Raw genomic sequence first — 16,812 nt, 5'->3', positions numbered from 1 at the left:
TAGAAGCATTTGATTGTAGTACATGCATAGTAGCAGTGGTAACTACAAAAGTAAAACAAGAGTTGCAGCCAGTAAATGACTCTTACACTTTGCCTTAAGGGTCCTTGGCATCACAGAGGTCTTTTCCTGTGGGTTCATTCTCTTGTGTTTTCAGGGGTCATATTGGTTGGTTGTGCACTCAGATATGACGCAGAAAGCAGATACAGACTGGATCACAGATAAGAGACTGCAGATTTGCTGCTCTGGTAGTATGTGGGAAGTGCAATGGAAGATGGAGGATCTGCTTCAACAATATAAAACAGCGATGGCAACTCACACACAGACACCTACTTACCAAGGAGTAGATGAACTGTCTTCGGGGTTTCCCTGTACCCCAAATGGAAAGTGCGGTGCCATTTTCTGCAGACATTTCAAACAACATCTGTTAGTTATCTGTATGTTAACATGTTTCCAGAAAAAGTTTAAACTGAAAACCACTTCTTAAGACTATCCTAAAATAATAATGGTTTTCTTTTTACTTGTACATGCTCATGGTCTTGCAAGTTTCTAATGCAATGAACGCAGTGTCTTCTAGAGGTTTAAACTGCCCAACATCCACAAATAGCAATGCATTATCCAAGAAAATTTCTCCTGAACAAATTGGACAGAATCACTCACCCCCTGATGTGTCTGGAATTCATTCTGCAGTATTAGGACTGGTCCGGTGTTCCCGCTCCCGGTTTGTCCGTGTGTAGGGGCACGGAATGAAATTTTACTTGCTGGAAATTCCAGCTTGGAAAAATCAATGAGGTTTTCACTGCAACAGCAGCTCAGCCTCTGCCCTTGTCCTCGTCCAACCTCCTTCTAGTGGAAGTGGGAAAATGCAATGCTCACTCACCCCGCCCAGGGCACTTTTCCCCTTCTCTCCCTGACCATCCCCAAACCCGCATCCTGAGCCCCACCTCAGAAAGAAGCCTCTGCTCTCATTTACCACCTGCTCAGTGCATCCATTAACTTAAATACTTACTCTTCGCCTGGTACACTTTGTGGATGAGCCCTGGAAGGGCATGTCCGTCCTCAATGTTGAAGTTATCGTACGGCCCGAAGACATTGGTGGGAATCACAGAGGTGAACTTGCAGCCATGCTGTTGAAAGTACGCCCTGAGTCAGGGAGCGGGGAAACAAGAGAAAGTCCGCTATATTATACAAAGGAGGTGCAAACAGACTGAGCCAAAGGAAGGGAAAGAACATTCAGAGTAAAAACGGAGGGTGTGAATGGTTGGCGAGTGTCAGAAAGGCACTAACTGCACTTTTAGTTCTGTTGCTTCCACCCATCAACCTGATCTATGGAAACTGAAGAGAAAATGGGAGACTTCATGGAATTGATTATATTGAGGACAGGTGGTTATTCACAAAAGACAACATAGTAATGCATCCCATTTACTACAGATGCAGTGCTACTTAACCTGTGCTTTTCACAAGATAGACGGTCCCTAGCGTCAAATATGGGATTCTAACCTGCTCATGAGAGCTAGACACCTTAAGGGAAACATCATTAGAACACGTACACTAAATAAAAAGAACATTAAATTGGAAGAGTAGTTAATTATGTATGAAAAACAAAATGGAAGTAGGAAAATGCAGTTTGTTAGATTCCTGTTTGTGTTACGCCGATTGGTATTTTTGGTTCAAACAACTCTGTTGTATTATGTCATTGGATTTGTAAAGCACGGCTTATCACCCAGTAGGGTATCCAGACACTATGAATCTAAGGCCGTCACATACATGATATGTTGAGATTATGAAATTTCTCAAAATGAAGCAAATGAAACAGAATAAATGTGTTTATGTGAAGTTACATCAACGCCTACAGCAGCTGCACAGCAATTCTCTGTACACAAAATATTTTCCTGCTTAAAAATATTTTTTAGCAGGAATTTAACATTCTTTATGAGCTCAGCGCTCATCACCTGTTAGAAAGCCAATCACATTAAGTCTTTTTCCCTGGGGTGCATGTTATACACAGAGATGCAGAGTCTGGAAACAGAATGACCACAGGGCTCGGGTGGTGCCACTGTAAACTGCTGAGATAGTAGTGAAGGACGTCAAATGAACATGAATAGGCCAACATCTGAAAGGTGGGAGGGCTAAGCTCTTCGCCCTTGTCCTAGGTTAGCGAATAAAGCTGTGGAAGATGTAGGTGCCACATAAAAATACTTAACTGTTTGGATTTTGGATGAATGAAATGCAACTTTTAAAGCGCACAGCTACTCAAAGGAGTGTCCCAGCACTGTGCTTATTGCCCACCTCAAGGAATGTAGTCGGACAGTTTATTCTTGCTTAAAAAGACCCTTTTTTGTGTGCATTTTCTTGAACAGACATCATCCACAGGGCGTAACTCCAGAGGGAGTTAATTCCAGACAGATGGCCCAAGATAGGAGAAGGGCTGTCTTCCAATTCTAGTGCAGGGAATTTTAGGAATCCTAGCCAGAAGGCTATTAGCTGACCGCAGGTTTCTAGAGGGGGCGTACAAGCTGATTCTTGCCCAAGGCTGCGTGCACCTGTATGATGAAGTACCTTGTGGACTAAAACTAGTGCTTTAAAGGGGATTCTCTGCCTTACAGGCAGCCAGTGAAGAGCATGTAGGTCTGGGGTCACATGCATTCTGGGAGGCAGACTAAGAAGAATGCAGAACTTTCAGCCTGTTACATTGAGAAGTTGCACACTAGTAAGGAGACCCAGGAAGTAAGCAGGAACAGGTACAGATATTTACTCAGGAACTAGTTCAAGGTTAGGTATATCACAAAGAGCTACGAGTTGACCAGCTCAACTCTAAGCACCAAACTGAAAGGGACAGGGACACAGCACTCATGCTAATTAAGTCACACACTCCACACCAGGCTAGGCAAGAAGACAGGATATTACACAGCCTTTGAAGGTCAAGCAGCTTAGTAAGTGCGATGCAGGCCTTTTGGGTAGCCTGCAAGTATGTAGCATAAGGCGCTGGCTCTCCTTGCTTCCTAACAGTAAATTAATATCTCACCAGTATTAAGTATGTTCGATAATAACATGTACACAAAGAACCCTTCATTGTTAACAAGCCAATGTGAACCACCCCCCCACTTCGATTGATATTGAGTGTCCCATAGCACCCAGTCCATGTCTGCAGTGTTAGGTCAGTACCTGTTCTGCACATCTATCATTCTCTTGGCGTAAGAAAACCCAAAGTTAGACTTATGTGGTGGACCATTGTGAAGCTGAAAGGAAAAAAAAAGCATTATTAGGTCATTAAGTTTAGAAGCCACATGGCAAGGAGCGTTCAACATGGAGAGTAAAGGATTAAGCTTCAGATAATCAGTCAAATATATAAAACAACATAGTAAGTGGAGCCTAGCAAGACCCGTCACTGGAAGAGAAGCAGCAGACTTGCATTACAAGGATCTTGTATGGGAGAAGAGGAAGTGCCATTGGATTGCAAGGATCTTCTCTGGGACATTTGATTACAAAGTATCCTATGGGAGAAGAGGCGGCAACATTATATACAAGGACACTCAACAGAAGGACAGGCAACAATATTGGATTGCAAGGGTATTCTCTATGCAGAAAAGACAGCAAAGGCAAATTCAAGGATGACCGCCCACAATTCTGGATTTATAATGAGCACAGATTTGTTGTAACTTATTGCAGATTTGTTCTCGCTCTGCCCTCATTGCTGGGCCCTGACTGAGTGGCCATTTCACTATATTTGCATCTAAGCAGAGTTGTTGCGAGTGATGCAGTGGGCACCTGCATGGCGAGGCTCTATAGGGAAGCCTCACTAATTCCTTCATATATTAAGGAAGTCAGATCTGTCCTCTAAAGAGGTACAATAAGGCGTGAGTTTAAGGAGATTATTGGGGTTGGGTATGAGGACAAAGGGAAGATGAGAAGGTGTGTACCTGTGTGAATGTGAGTGACAATCTGACATCAGTAAACACAAAAGTGTTTGAAGAGGGGTGCCTGGAAGGTGGGCTGAAGACCATTGAATAGGGAGGTACAAGAAGGCGGAGGTATGCGACAGGCATGGGGAGGCTAAATATTGCAGACTCATTTTATTCACATTCAACAATGTAGACAACTGAGATTGCAGCTTCTGTGAGAATCATTGATGTACATTTCCACTTTTGCTTCCAAAGACCTTTTTGTTTCCCCAGCAGATGGCGCAGTGATCTTCAGGAGGCAGTGCCAGGACAGAGATTACAAGGATCTTCTTCAGGAGGCAGTGCCAGGACAGAGATTACAAGGATCTTCTTCAGGAGGCAGTTCCAGGACAGAGATTACAAGGATCTTCTTCAGGAGACAGAGCCAGGACAGAGATTACAAGGATCTGCTGGCAGAGGCAGTGCCAGGACGGGGATTACATGGATGTCTTGGCGGAGGCAGGGCCAGAACACAGACTGCAAGTAACTTTTCCTGGCAGATGCAGTACAGATGCTGCTACTCCCAATGGACTTCCGTGGCAGGAGCAACATCAATGCAGATGCTGAGGGCTAATAGGGGGGCAGCGAGAGGAGAGGAGGGGCAGTGTGAAATACTAAAATCCAAACTTAAATGCAGCAAGGGAATGCCACAAGGATCCTCCTTCAGAAGAAGGAGACACATGAGGGGTGACAAGGATGTGCATTACAACTGGGCTAGAGTACATCAAGTGATCTCAACCAGAAGGAAGTGAGGGGGAGGGGGGTTCCATGCGCAGAAGGCAAGAAGCCTGGCGAGTACCACTCCATCCCGGGGCAAGAGGACAGGTATCTATCACGGGAAAACGGTGAAAGCCAAAGAGAAGAAGTAACCCACTCACCATGGTCTCATCAATGGGGTAGCTGGTTTTATCTGGGTAGATGCAGGTGGACAGGCAGGAGACCACCTTCTGCACTTTCAGCTCGTATGCAGAGTGAAGGACGTTATCATTGATATGAAGGTTGTTCCTCTACCAAAGAAAGAGATCATTAGACACAATGCAGCTTAATTTTAAAACTACACTTGCAGATTTCTGCACACAGGCAAATCAGAAAAATATTTACATCTTAGAATGTGAGGTAAAGAAGCAACACTTCATGTCTGCATGTCCCTAACAGACAGCTGTAGGAACTGGTTTAGTCTGCAGTAATCTTTCACAGCCAAATTATAATTAAATTGTTCAATCTTTCTGTTTTGACCTTGACTTCCTTACTTTATAGCCTAGATCAGGGTTCTGCAAAGTCGGTCCTGGAGAGCCGGGTCCAGGACAGATTTTTAGCATATCCACATTTAGAGAAATGTAGATTTCTGAAACAACTCTTTTTTAAATGTGGATATGCTCAAAATCTGGCATGGACCTGGCTCTCCAGGACCAACTTTGCAGAAGCCTGGCCTAGATTACACAGGGCTGTGCTGGATCCTTGCTTTCGTTGTACTCGGAGCCCCTGTACCGCTTGCCCCCCCTTCTCCAGCACCTCCTTGTGAAGACCACGATAACACAGTTAATTCCACTGCATCTCTTACCTATCAGAAACCAAAAGATGATGGATTAACGTAAGCAATTCTCTTTAGGACACTGGTATGTGAGACTGACCCATGATATGCACTACTAATTCCTTCCCCTAGTGCTAAAAACGTAGACAGGATGGATTCCCCAAATGTATTCCTCACTTTAGGAACATGACAGATAACCTAAAGCTACTCCAGGCAGAAGGACCAGTTTGAGGCTCTACTGTTACAGTGGCCAGGGCTGCTGGCTTCTGCAGGGTGACTTGGAAGGGAAGAAATATATGGTTAACTTCTGAGCTGAGGGTTCTAAAGTACTGAAGAAGGTTAAGATATCCTCTAAAGCCAGACTCATAACAGTATACAACATTATAGAATTTAAATCATCAATTTAGGGTATTTTAGTTTTTCACAGATGAGAATACAGTGCCTCTCACCAGACATTCTGGATTAAACCTCCTTTCCCCTTTCTGCGGCACTCTAGGTTGCAATGCACTCAAGGTGCACTTTAATAACTGATTTTTTTTTTTTTTAACAGGTTACACGCTGTAAACCAGAGGTGTGTTATCCTCGGAGCGTACATATCAAGTGGAAGAGCTGTGCTGAAAGAACAGGCTGGATTGGGAACAAGCTTGAAATCGGTTTGAGTGGTCAATAAATGTGTCATGGCACAGCTGCCACTTTGCCCACGTCACTTGGGCCACCTACAAGCAGGCAAAGCATTTTAGTTAACAGCGATATGCATGCTGGGAACTGAAAGCTTGTACTTGGAGCGCATTTAACCAAAGTCACAGTGTGAAACGTGCAGGCGGATAAAGAGTCGGGACTGGCTGGTGTCACACACGAGCCACGACATTGGACCACTTAGCAAATACGCAAAGCTACAAACACAAAACTCCAAATTCCAAGCAGAAGAATGTGGCTTTGTGAAGCTGTAACTAAATCCCAGTGGTCATGCGTTGAACGAAGCATAGGTTCTATGCCCAGGGGAGCTCCTAAGGGACATCTCCTACCAAGATGACGGTGTGCAGCACAGTCATATGAGATTTATTCCACCGACCTCCAACCAGGGCCGGCTTTAGAGCTGGCGGCGCCCAATGAGACAATCTTTTGACTCACCTCGCCCGCCCTCCTCCCCCCTTCCTCGGGTAACCTCACTACCACGTGGCAAAGTACACCTCATCTCTCCATAGCCCCTCTCACATGCATTAGTTTGTTTGTTTGTTTCAAAGCGCTGGTAAAGGCTGGCTTCACTAATCCACTCGGCTTTTCGCAAAGTACAGATCTGTTCCTTGCAGCTGGCACATTAACCCTCTACTCTACTTTATGGTGAGTGAAAACTGGCAGTAGGCAAAACTCCATCTCTCTCAAACATTAATCCCAAGAGTTAGCTTGACATTTTTATTGCTGCCTGAAAGCTGCTGGACGCACAAGAACCTGGGCAGCACGTGCTTTTAAATGGTATCTTATTGGTTATCACAGGGCCCCTCCTGAGGGCAGTGTCCAGTGCGGCCACACCTGTCGCATCGCCCTGAAGCTGCCCTGCCTCCAACCATTGACCGTCGTCGACAACGCCCATGATGTATACAGGCAACTTATACATTTTATTACAACACTTTGCAGGCCAAATACCAATTCGCAGTTTGTAAGGCTGCGCCCACTCTAAAGTACAACTTTCTGGGGAAAACAGGGGGCTTAATCTGGAAGCCAAGTCCAAAGAACTGCACCTCACAACCGGTCAAACATCACAGTGAGCTTCGCAACACAGGATGGAATCCAAGTAGGGCACACTCAGCTCTACATCCTTCCAGATTCAATCAAACGAATGCCACTGACCTCAGGAACGATTCAGCTGCCGATGTGCAAAACATAATTATTAATCACGGCTATAATAAAAGATCGATGAGCAAAAACATGAGGAATTAATTCACTGACGAACATGTCTCCGAAGATGGGCACTTCTAATGCTGTTCCAAGGGTTGGCTTTCGCTGTCAACTCTTAGACTCTCCTGCCATCTTGTGCGCAGGATGTGAACTGCAGGGACATTTTCACAGAGAAGAGAGCCCAACAGAAAATGCGGACCTCCCGCCACCCTTGGCCCCCAACAACTGCAACTTTCCTTACGCATCTATGTCTGAAAGATAAACATCTGCCAAACAGTAAAATCGGTTAGAAGTAACAACCGTTATATAGCACTTAAGTTGTGGTTTTAGATGGACATGTGGCTCCGGACTCGAGCAGGAAAGAGAACTCCAACTTCCCCATGTAAAGGCGCCGTGTGTTGTGGTGACATCCTGCCTGACATGGTTACATTCGCAGCAAGGTGAGCCGGTGCGCCTCTTTACTGCTGCATAGACGGTGTTATGGTGTTTTACTCTTCTTCTGTATTGAGCGCCTACCACCACCGGCAGTGCAGCGCTAACCGAGTCATTGCAGCTTCAAACTGTGGGTTTGATGTTTTTTTTTAACGAGGCCAGACTGGCTACACTTATGAAGTTGTCCCCCTTCGTCTTTTGGGGGGCTTTTGCTGCTTCCAGGAAGCCGGCCTTAATGAAAGATGCATCAGGGAGTTCTGTAGTACACGATGGGCGCGGTAGGGGGTCAGCACAAACATTGGATGCGGGTGGACTATCTAGCAACCGCGTTACCCAGCACATTGTATGAATACGCGGTAACTTGAGGCAGTGCGTGTTTGAGAACCACAATTCACATCTACTGAGATGTCTGCTGGATGGATGCCAAGGGAACCATTTAATGTTGGCTATTCGTGTGCTGCTGTAAGGCTCGGACGCACGGGTTCTACGGAGATCCCCACGCACATGTGTTGCGTGTATGAGGACAACCCTCAACTGGAGCGCTGAAGCATCAACCATGCTGGCTTCGTTGCAGGCCACCAGGGGTACAGACACAGGCAGCCAGGAAGGACTGCAACCGCCTCATGCCTGCTCTGGAAGCTCTGCACTGGCTATCGGGGGTTTCTGCACCAGCCACTAAGCCTTTGGACCAGGGTCGTCTGTAGCGCTGGTGACGCCCAGTAAGACATTCTTTTTTGGCGGCCCCTGCTCTGTAAACACCAACCCATGACATACGCCTCGGACTCCCTCACTACCACCCAGCAAAAGTGCCTCTCATCTCTCCATAGCCCCTCTCTCACATACATGTCATTGGTTTTAAAGTGCTGGTAAAGGCTGACATTACTAATCCACTCAGCTATCCACACAAAATACAGATCTGTAGTTTGCAGCAGGCAGATTAACTCTCTACGTACTTTATGCACAGTCAAAACTGCCTCTAGACAAAATTCATATCTCTCGCTCCAGCAGGAACATTAATACCAAGAGTTATGACATTTTTATTGCTGCCTGAAAGCTGGACCACAAGGAACTCTGCAGCAGGTGCTTTCAAATGCACCCCCAGAGGTCAGCGCGCCCCCTCCATGTCCGCGCCCAGTGCGGCCGCACCTGTTGCACCAACCTAAAGCTGGCCTGCTTCTGAGGACAAGACTACAAACACCTGCAGAATTTAGCTACACACTGTACCCCTGCAGAAACCGCCGCCCTTCGTATGACAATTCGACTCAATTAACGTTGGTGAGAGCATGAAACACGGACACTTAACCAGAGGGGTACAAGGCACCAGACTGGGACGCCCAAAAACGCTCCTTGAGATGTAAAGCAAAGAATACGCAGTTGGGAAACTCTTAAAAGTGGAACAGTTCAGGTTCACTTTGTAATTAAGGCTTCCAGTTTTCCGTGTTTACTGATTTAAGCAGATGAATATAGACAGAAAACAATATGTTTCCTGTCTGTATTTATTTTTAAAAGCAGAAAACTACAGAAAAGTGTTCTTCTTCTAAGTGACTGCCTTGTAGTCCTTTATGAATTGCAGCTCAGCTGCCAAGCAGATTGACACAATGGGCATTTAAAAACAGGATGAGCTATGTTAACACATATTTGAACATGATGCTAATATTTACCTGTCGGTGGAGTGTTTTGTTATATTTGGCTGCTTAATGTGCTAAAACGTGATAGGGCTCAAAGTAGGAGTACATGTTTATCAGTTAAATAATTGTGGAAATATACAATTTTATTTCATTCTTCGTCGAGCACCCTGAAAGGTTGTATGTGGTGCTTAATAACGCGCTGTTGGATGCAACACATGTTGTTACTGATGAGCCTGTTACTTACCTTTGTTTTTTTGGTAGAGACTCCATCTGACCGGAGATTCCTCACCTGTTGAATATCTCCCAGGCGTCAGAATGGATTCGGAAACTTCTCAACTTCAGTGCTCCATCATGTGGCTCTACACAGACGCTACTCAGCTCCAGAAATGACATGCAGAGCCCTCTATAGTCTGTCCACCAGATCTAATTGGTGCAGATTCCTAGACTTGGGATCTTATTAATTAACAGAGTCCAATCACAAAACCAGGAGGATGAGAGGGGTGAGGAACCTGCAGCTAGATAGAATCTCTACCAGGAAGAGCGTTACTGAAGGTAACAAAGCTAAGTAACTTGTTCTTCTGATAGAAACTTCTAGCCACAGATTCCCCACTTTTGAACAGACGCCCGTGCAGCACCTATTTGGAGGTGGGTCTGTGAATGGACACAAACCAGTGTGTCCTGGGGGACTTGGGCAAAATGTGCTCCATGCCACCAGACAATCATGTTTCGTGAACATACGGAGGTACACAAAACGCAGCTGCCTGCCAAATGTCTAGGATGGACTTTGTGTGCTAACGCAGAGGTAGAAGTTTTGGCTCTGGTAGAAAGAGCACACAGTCTTTCTGGAGGCTGCTTTTTGGCCAATGCATTGCAAACCTTAATTCAGAGCACAATCCAGCGGCAGATGCCTCTCTTTTGCACTGCGTTGCCTTTTTTTGTTCCAGAGAACCCCACCAAGAGCTGATCGTCCACTCAGTGTTCTTCGCTACGATCAAAGTAAAAGTTAAGAGTTGTTTTGGGATCCAAGCAATGGGGCGTCTCCTCATCGTTAGAGGAGTGAGGTGGAGCACAGAATGCCGCGAGGGTGCTGTTTTGACCGACATGGAAAAGTGTCACAACACTTGGTTGAAATGATCCTTGTGTCTGCTGAACCAGTTTGTCTGGGAAGAAGGTAGTGTATGGTGGATTGACACAGAGCCTGGAGATTGGTCACTCGCTGTGCGGAAGCGATGACGACGAGGAACACAGTCTTGATTGTGAAGAGCCATAAGGGATAGCTGTGAAGTGGCTCAAAGGACGTGCACAACAAATACGCATGGACCAGATTAAGGTCCCAATAGGGCCTTACAAAGGAAGAGGGGAAACATATGTTGTATCTCTTTCAAAAATTGCATCACAACCAGTGACTTAAAAAATGAACGCTGATCTGGCAATCGTACATAGGCATAACTGTGCCCAAAGCAAAGCCTTTCTGGTCAAGAGACAGAAAAAGAACAGAACGGCTGATAACTTGGCCTGGAGTGGGGTAACTGACTTGTGCTGCACCTGCTAAACAAAGGGAGGAGAAGGAGGGTTAAAGGGGAGGGTCTATCCTCCTTGAAGCTTCAGTAAACGTAGAGACCCAACCCAGAGGGGAAAAACTTCCACAGAAAAAAAGTTTTTTTGTTAGAAAAACCCTCACCCACCAGGGTTACCCCTTGGTGGCATCCTTCATCATTGGGTTTCTTCCCGTTCTGCTGCAGAATGAGGCGTGCTGCGAACGACGGGCCACGGCAAGGTCTGCTACACCTAGTCACAAATTTGCACAGTCAGGCATATACTGTTTTCACCGTTGGATGCCTGGCTGCCAAAATGACCTCAACCACTTCCGGAGGAAGGTTGAAGGTGTTCAGCTACTGCCCCTCAATGTCCAGGCATGAAGGTGGAGATTACAAAGGCACATGTGAAGAACCATGTCCTTTTGCTGTGACTGCAGCATGAAAGGTGAACACATGCTCAAGTCCAAGAGTTCTGGATACCATACCCTACATGCCCAATCTGGTGTCACTAGGATGACTTGGGGCCCAGTCACTCAGTCCTGATCTATTTGAGAACTCAAGCAGGAGTGGAATCAGCAGAAAGGCATACAGGAGTCTCGAGCTCCACTCGAGGTGGAAAACGTCTCCAAGCAAGTGATGCCCTAGAAACTCCAATGCACACAAGTGCTGGCATTGCGAGTTCTCAGTGGTGGCAAGTAGATCAAGCCAAGGTTCTCCCTATTCGTGGAAGAGGCCCTACGCCACCTGCGGGTGTAATTGCCACTTAGGATCCGCTAGGTGAGACAGCGAGTTTGTCCACCATGGCGTTAAGAGAACCGACCAGATGGTTTGCCACCAGGAACATTCCCTTATGGTCCAGCCATTTCCAGAGATTCAGCACATCCTGGTACAGGATCCAGGACTGTAACCCAACCTGTTTGTTGCAATGCCACATAATGGTGGTGTTGTCTGTGAGCACCTGAACCAGCCTCTTCTTGATCGATGGAAGGAAGGCTTTCAGCACCCAGTGGATAACCCTCAGCTCTAGAAGGTTGATGTGGAGCTGGGCCAGAGAAGAAAGGCCTCTGATCTCCACCTCTCCCAGATGGCAGTCCTAACACAAAAGTGATGCATCGGTCACCACTGTCAGTTCTGGGTAGAGGGGTCTCCCGCCGACCCAATTGCATTCAAGCAACCACTACTGCAGGTCTTTCACAGTATCTACTGGAACATCAGATCTCATTGCAAAGCCTGCATATGTCACCCAGCGTGCTCTACTAGCAGGACGCAGAAGGCCATCAGTCCCAGCAACCTCAGAGTCAACCTCACTAAAAACAAAGACAGAGGTTGAAAGATTGAGATCATAGCTAGAGTTCCCTGAACTCTCTCTCCGTGGGAAAGGCACCCGTTCCATTTCCAGAATAGCTCAGAGGAAGGGGAGCATCTAAGGAGGAGTCCGGTTTGACTTTGGGATGATGATTGTGAACCCCAAAGATGACAGAAGGTTTGCAGTAGTCTGCAGGTGTTTGACGACTGCCTGGAGTGAGCCTGCCTTCAACAGCCAGCTGTTCAGGTAGGGGAAGACTGTCACCCGTGGCCTCCAAAGGTGTGCCGCTACCACTTCCATCACTTTTATGAACACCCAAGTGGCGCAGGTGAGACCTAAGGAGAGAACAGCAAACTGAAAATGCTCATGCCCCACTACAAACCGCAGGTAGAGTCAATAGGACAGCATGACAGGTAAATGAAAAGAGGCATCCAGTAGTATAACGCAACCATCCAGTCTTCAGAGTCGAGAGCAGACAAGGCCTGGGCCAGGGTGAGCATTTTGAATTTCTCCTTTAGGAGGAAGGCGTTGAGAGAGCACAGGTTTAAAATTGGACGAAGGGCTTCGTCCTTCTTGGGCACCAGAAAGTTGTGGGAAGATGAACCACGTCCTCCTTCTGGTGCTAGCACTCTCTCAACAGTCCATTTGGCCAAAAGGGCTTGCAGTTCATATTGCAAAATAGAGTGATGGTCCTCAGTCAGCCGCTTGAGGGGGTAATAGTGGAAGGTATGGAGGAGGTGAGAGGAAGGGTAAGGCATAACCTCTGAGAAAGATTACAGAACCAACCTGACCAGCGTTCTAGCCTGCAAACCTGGGAAGAATTGGTGGATTCTGCCTCCCACCACATGGGCACGCTCAAGAGGTACAGACGTCCCATCAAGGAACCGACTACCTTTCAATCCCATAGGTCGTACTGCATTATTTAAAATCATGTGCCTCCTCCTATTTATACATTATGTCCAAAAATCCTCATCTAATCTCGCGGTGTGGTTCCGTTTCCTAATTTATAAACGTACCTCCTTTATGTGGGCCAGAAAGCCCCATCGCATGGCATTTACTACAGCGTGTGAAACTGCCTTTGATATTGGACTGGGTGTGTCAGATGTCTATGCCTATTAATGGTGGCGCATTTAGTGGCCATAAGTGAATGGTGTACGGGGGGGGGGTTGGGATGACCCAGCCTATCGCCTTGAAGGCTTTGATGGGCTCCTTGATCTATTCTACGGCAGGCGCATGGCCATATCCATCCACTGGGACCGCATCGAGATTACATAAAGCATATTGCTTCAGCATGACACTATTATGACATGCCTTGCAACGTCCACAAGGAAAGAAACCTTGTAGATTATCTAAGTTGAGGGATAGTAGTAATATCATTAGATCTTAAAATATCATGTAAAAAGCAATATGCTTTATGTAAACCTGGGAAAGTTACGCAAATCAATCAATTTATAACATGTAGTACTCCATTTGTGATCTATATATTTGAATGCCCATGTTTAAGATGGTATGTTGGCAGTACCAAACACAGTGTTAAGAAACGGGTTTTGGAACATATACGAGCTATCACATCTATAGACGAACAGTACCCGGTAGCGAGGCACTTCAAAGATAAACACAATTCTGACTGCACTCTGTTATCCTATTTTGGTATTGAACATGTACCTTCATATCACAGAGGAGGTAATAGAGAATTGACATTGAGGAAAAAAAGAGTCAAAATATATCTTAGATTTAGAGACTAAGATACCAAAAGGATTGAATACGGGTGAAGAACTGAACACCCATTTATATGATAATTAATGAGATAATGAAAGTCCAGATAGGTTCTTGTGAACTGATCATTAACCGCTTAAGTGCAGGCGTCGGCCACTGGCCGACGCCCACACTACTTCCCTGGTGCGGGTCACGACCAGTGGCCGACACCAGGGAGGGGGTTAATAAATCCTCGGGTGCGTTGCACCCGAGGATTTTTTTTTAAATTTTTTTTAGCCCTGGGAGACACGGAAGCTCTTCCGTGTCTCTCCCCGCACCACCCGCCCCTTTGTGATGTCAGCGCACCGTGAGGCACGCTGACATTACAATGTTGATTTCCCCATCGGAGCAGGAAGCAGCCTTGTGGCGCTTCCTGCTCCGATGGGGAAAACGGCCACAAACGGCCTTCCCCACGTTCGGGAAGGCCTCGTAAGAAACACTTTCAGGTTTCCTGGCCCCCGACCGCAGCACAGCTGCGATCGGGGGCCAGGAAACAGTTTCAGGAAGGCCTCGTAAGAAAGGGGTGAGTCTCCTGATTACTTATTAGTAACAATAGATGTGGTTTCATTATATACTTCAATTTCACATCAAGTAGGGATTAATGCAGGGAAATTCTTTCTATGGCAAAAAAGCATTCATTTCCTAAAACACTCTGAGATGCTATTAGAAATGATAAAATTATGCCTCAATAACAACATTTTTCTGTTTAACCATCAGATTTATAAACAAGTCTGCGGGACAGCGATGGGAGTATCCTTTTCTCCTAGCTATGCTAACCGCACGATGGGATGGTGGGAGAAATGCATAGCTTGGAGTCAAGAGAACGACAAATATATGGATAAAGTGGTCATGTGGTTACGATATATAGATGACCTGTTCCTGATTTGGCAGGGAACTGTGGAAGAATTTGAGGAATTCTTTGATATTTTGAGTAAAAATGATGTTGGATTACAATTTACATACAAGATAAGTGAGAGTTCAATTGAATTCCTAGATGTATCGGTGTATATTGTGTATGGAGAATTACAGACCACATTATATAGGAAACCCACAGCAACCAATAGTATCCTGCATGGAACTAGCTTTCATCCCAGATCATTGATCAAAAGTATTCCCTATGGGGAGTTTATTCGCATTAAGAGAAATTGTCCAAATGAACAAGACATGAATGAGAAATTTGATGAGACCAGACAAAGATTCCTGATTAGGGGATACATATCAACATGGGTTAAACAGGGAGAGATGAAGGCAAGAAATAAGACCCGTGAACAGGTGCTGATGAATAGAAATGCATCAGATGAGTCTATGTGGGAAAAGAATGAGATTAGATGAATTCTTGACTATAGTAAGGAAAACCGACAAATTGTGAAAATATTGAAGAAATATTGCCACTTGATTCAAAAAGATAGTGACATTGGACAAAGAGCGGGTATCTGCCCCTCAATCACATATCGGAAAGCACCGCCTTTGAAAGATATGTTAGTGAGAAGTCACCTACCGATACCAAAATCTCCCAATTGGTTATCAGAGGGCAGTAAGGGGTTCTTTTGCTGCAAAAAATGCAAAGCATGTAGAATTGGATGGAATAAAAAAGCTGTAATAGATTACAGAGGCAGAGAAATTGAAATCAGAGCAAGAATCACATGTGAAACATCTTTTGTGGTATATGTGTTGGAATGTCAATGTGGTCTGAGGTATGTAGGGAGTACTGTATGCCCTTTAAGAAAGCGTATTTTGGAACATATAAGGGCGGTTTGTAATGAGGATACCACATATGCAATGACCAAACATTTAAAAACCTCACTCAAAACTCAACTGGTTGTCCATGAAGTATTATGGTGTTGCAACAATACAAAAACATGAACGGGGTGGCGACAGGGTTCAAAGATTAAGACGGCTGGAATCCAGATACATTATTAGGTTAAAGACTAAGATGCCATTTGGGATAAATTACGATGAGGAACTCTATTGTCATCTTTAAAACCTGGTTGTATAACATGGATTAATTCCCATTGTTAATGGAAAATTGAATGAGGTGTATTAATTGAATAAGTGAAATGGTAATTGGGAACTGAATCCCTACAGAGCAATGGGGAAAGAGAAATTATTTGGAATAAAAATTGGACATTGTTGACGGGGGATTGCAAGCAAAGTGTAAAGTGGTACAAAAAATGGTCTGGAATGATGAATAGAATAGCTGTTGTTATGTTCGGTCCATTGTGTTTCAATAGTATTGTTTATGTGCACTAAGTCTTTCTTTTCATTTATTTCTTAGTTTTGTTTGTATATGAAACACACGTTAGGGTGTAATAGGCTTCGTGTTTGGCTTTAGAAGTAACACACATTGTATAGACTACATTTCCCAGAATGCCACTTAAGGGCATGGCTTAGAGGATTAGTATAAATAGTGCTTGTAATGAATTGGTTAATTACCGTGATCAAGACCGTGAGGGTCGAAACGCGTTGGTGTTAGTTTGTTTGGGGTCCTGTCATGAAATAAAAGTAACCTGCTGTAATCCTGTGAGTGCCGCAATTTTGACTCAATTGTCAAACTGGTGTGAATATTATTGATCGGAATAGGTCCTTCCCATATGCAGGCACCGACATGTGAAGAGCGCGCCTTTTTGGATCTGTTGGAGTTGATATATATATATATATATATATATACACACACACACACACACACATATATACATATACATATACAGAGAGAGAGAGAGAGAGAGATTTGCCACCAGTTGTCTTGCAGTTGCAGCTTGCGTCTTCAAAGCAATGCACATACTTCAAC

At 45.1% G+C, this 16,812-nt stretch overlaps 1 protein-coding gene across 1 annotated transcript in view; it reads right to left on the bottom strand.

The window, feature by feature from the left end:
• Nucleotides 1–16,812, bottom strand: part of LOC138282897 (GDP-L-fucose synthase-like) — a 68,417-nt gene that overhangs the window by 27,240 nt on the left and 24,365 nt on the right. Inside the window, exons 4-7 of the mRNA XM_069220908.1 lie at nt 4,817–4,945; nt 3,163–3,236; nt 1,007–1,140; nt 335–399 (exon numbers count right to left, since the gene is read on the bottom strand). Coding sequence (XP_069077009.1) covers nt 335–399; nt 1,007–1,140; nt 3,163–3,236; nt 4,817–4,945 — 402 coding nt within the window. The remainder of the gene's footprint in view (nt 1–334; nt 400–1,006; nt 1,141–3,162; nt 3,237–4,816; nt 4,946–16,812) is intronic.

The sequence above is a fragment of the Pleurodeles waltl genome, chromosome 2_2 (genome assembly GCF_031143425.1).
Source record: "Pleurodeles waltl isolate 20211129_DDA chromosome 2_2, aPleWal1.hap1.20221129, whole genome shotgun sequence".
NCBI classification, from domain to species: domain Eukaryota; kingdom Metazoa; phylum Chordata; class Amphibia; order Caudata; family Salamandridae; genus Pleurodeles; species Pleurodeles waltl.
Note: the sequence above shows the minus strand (reverse complement) of the source record. Positions and strands in the feature narration are given on the sequence as shown.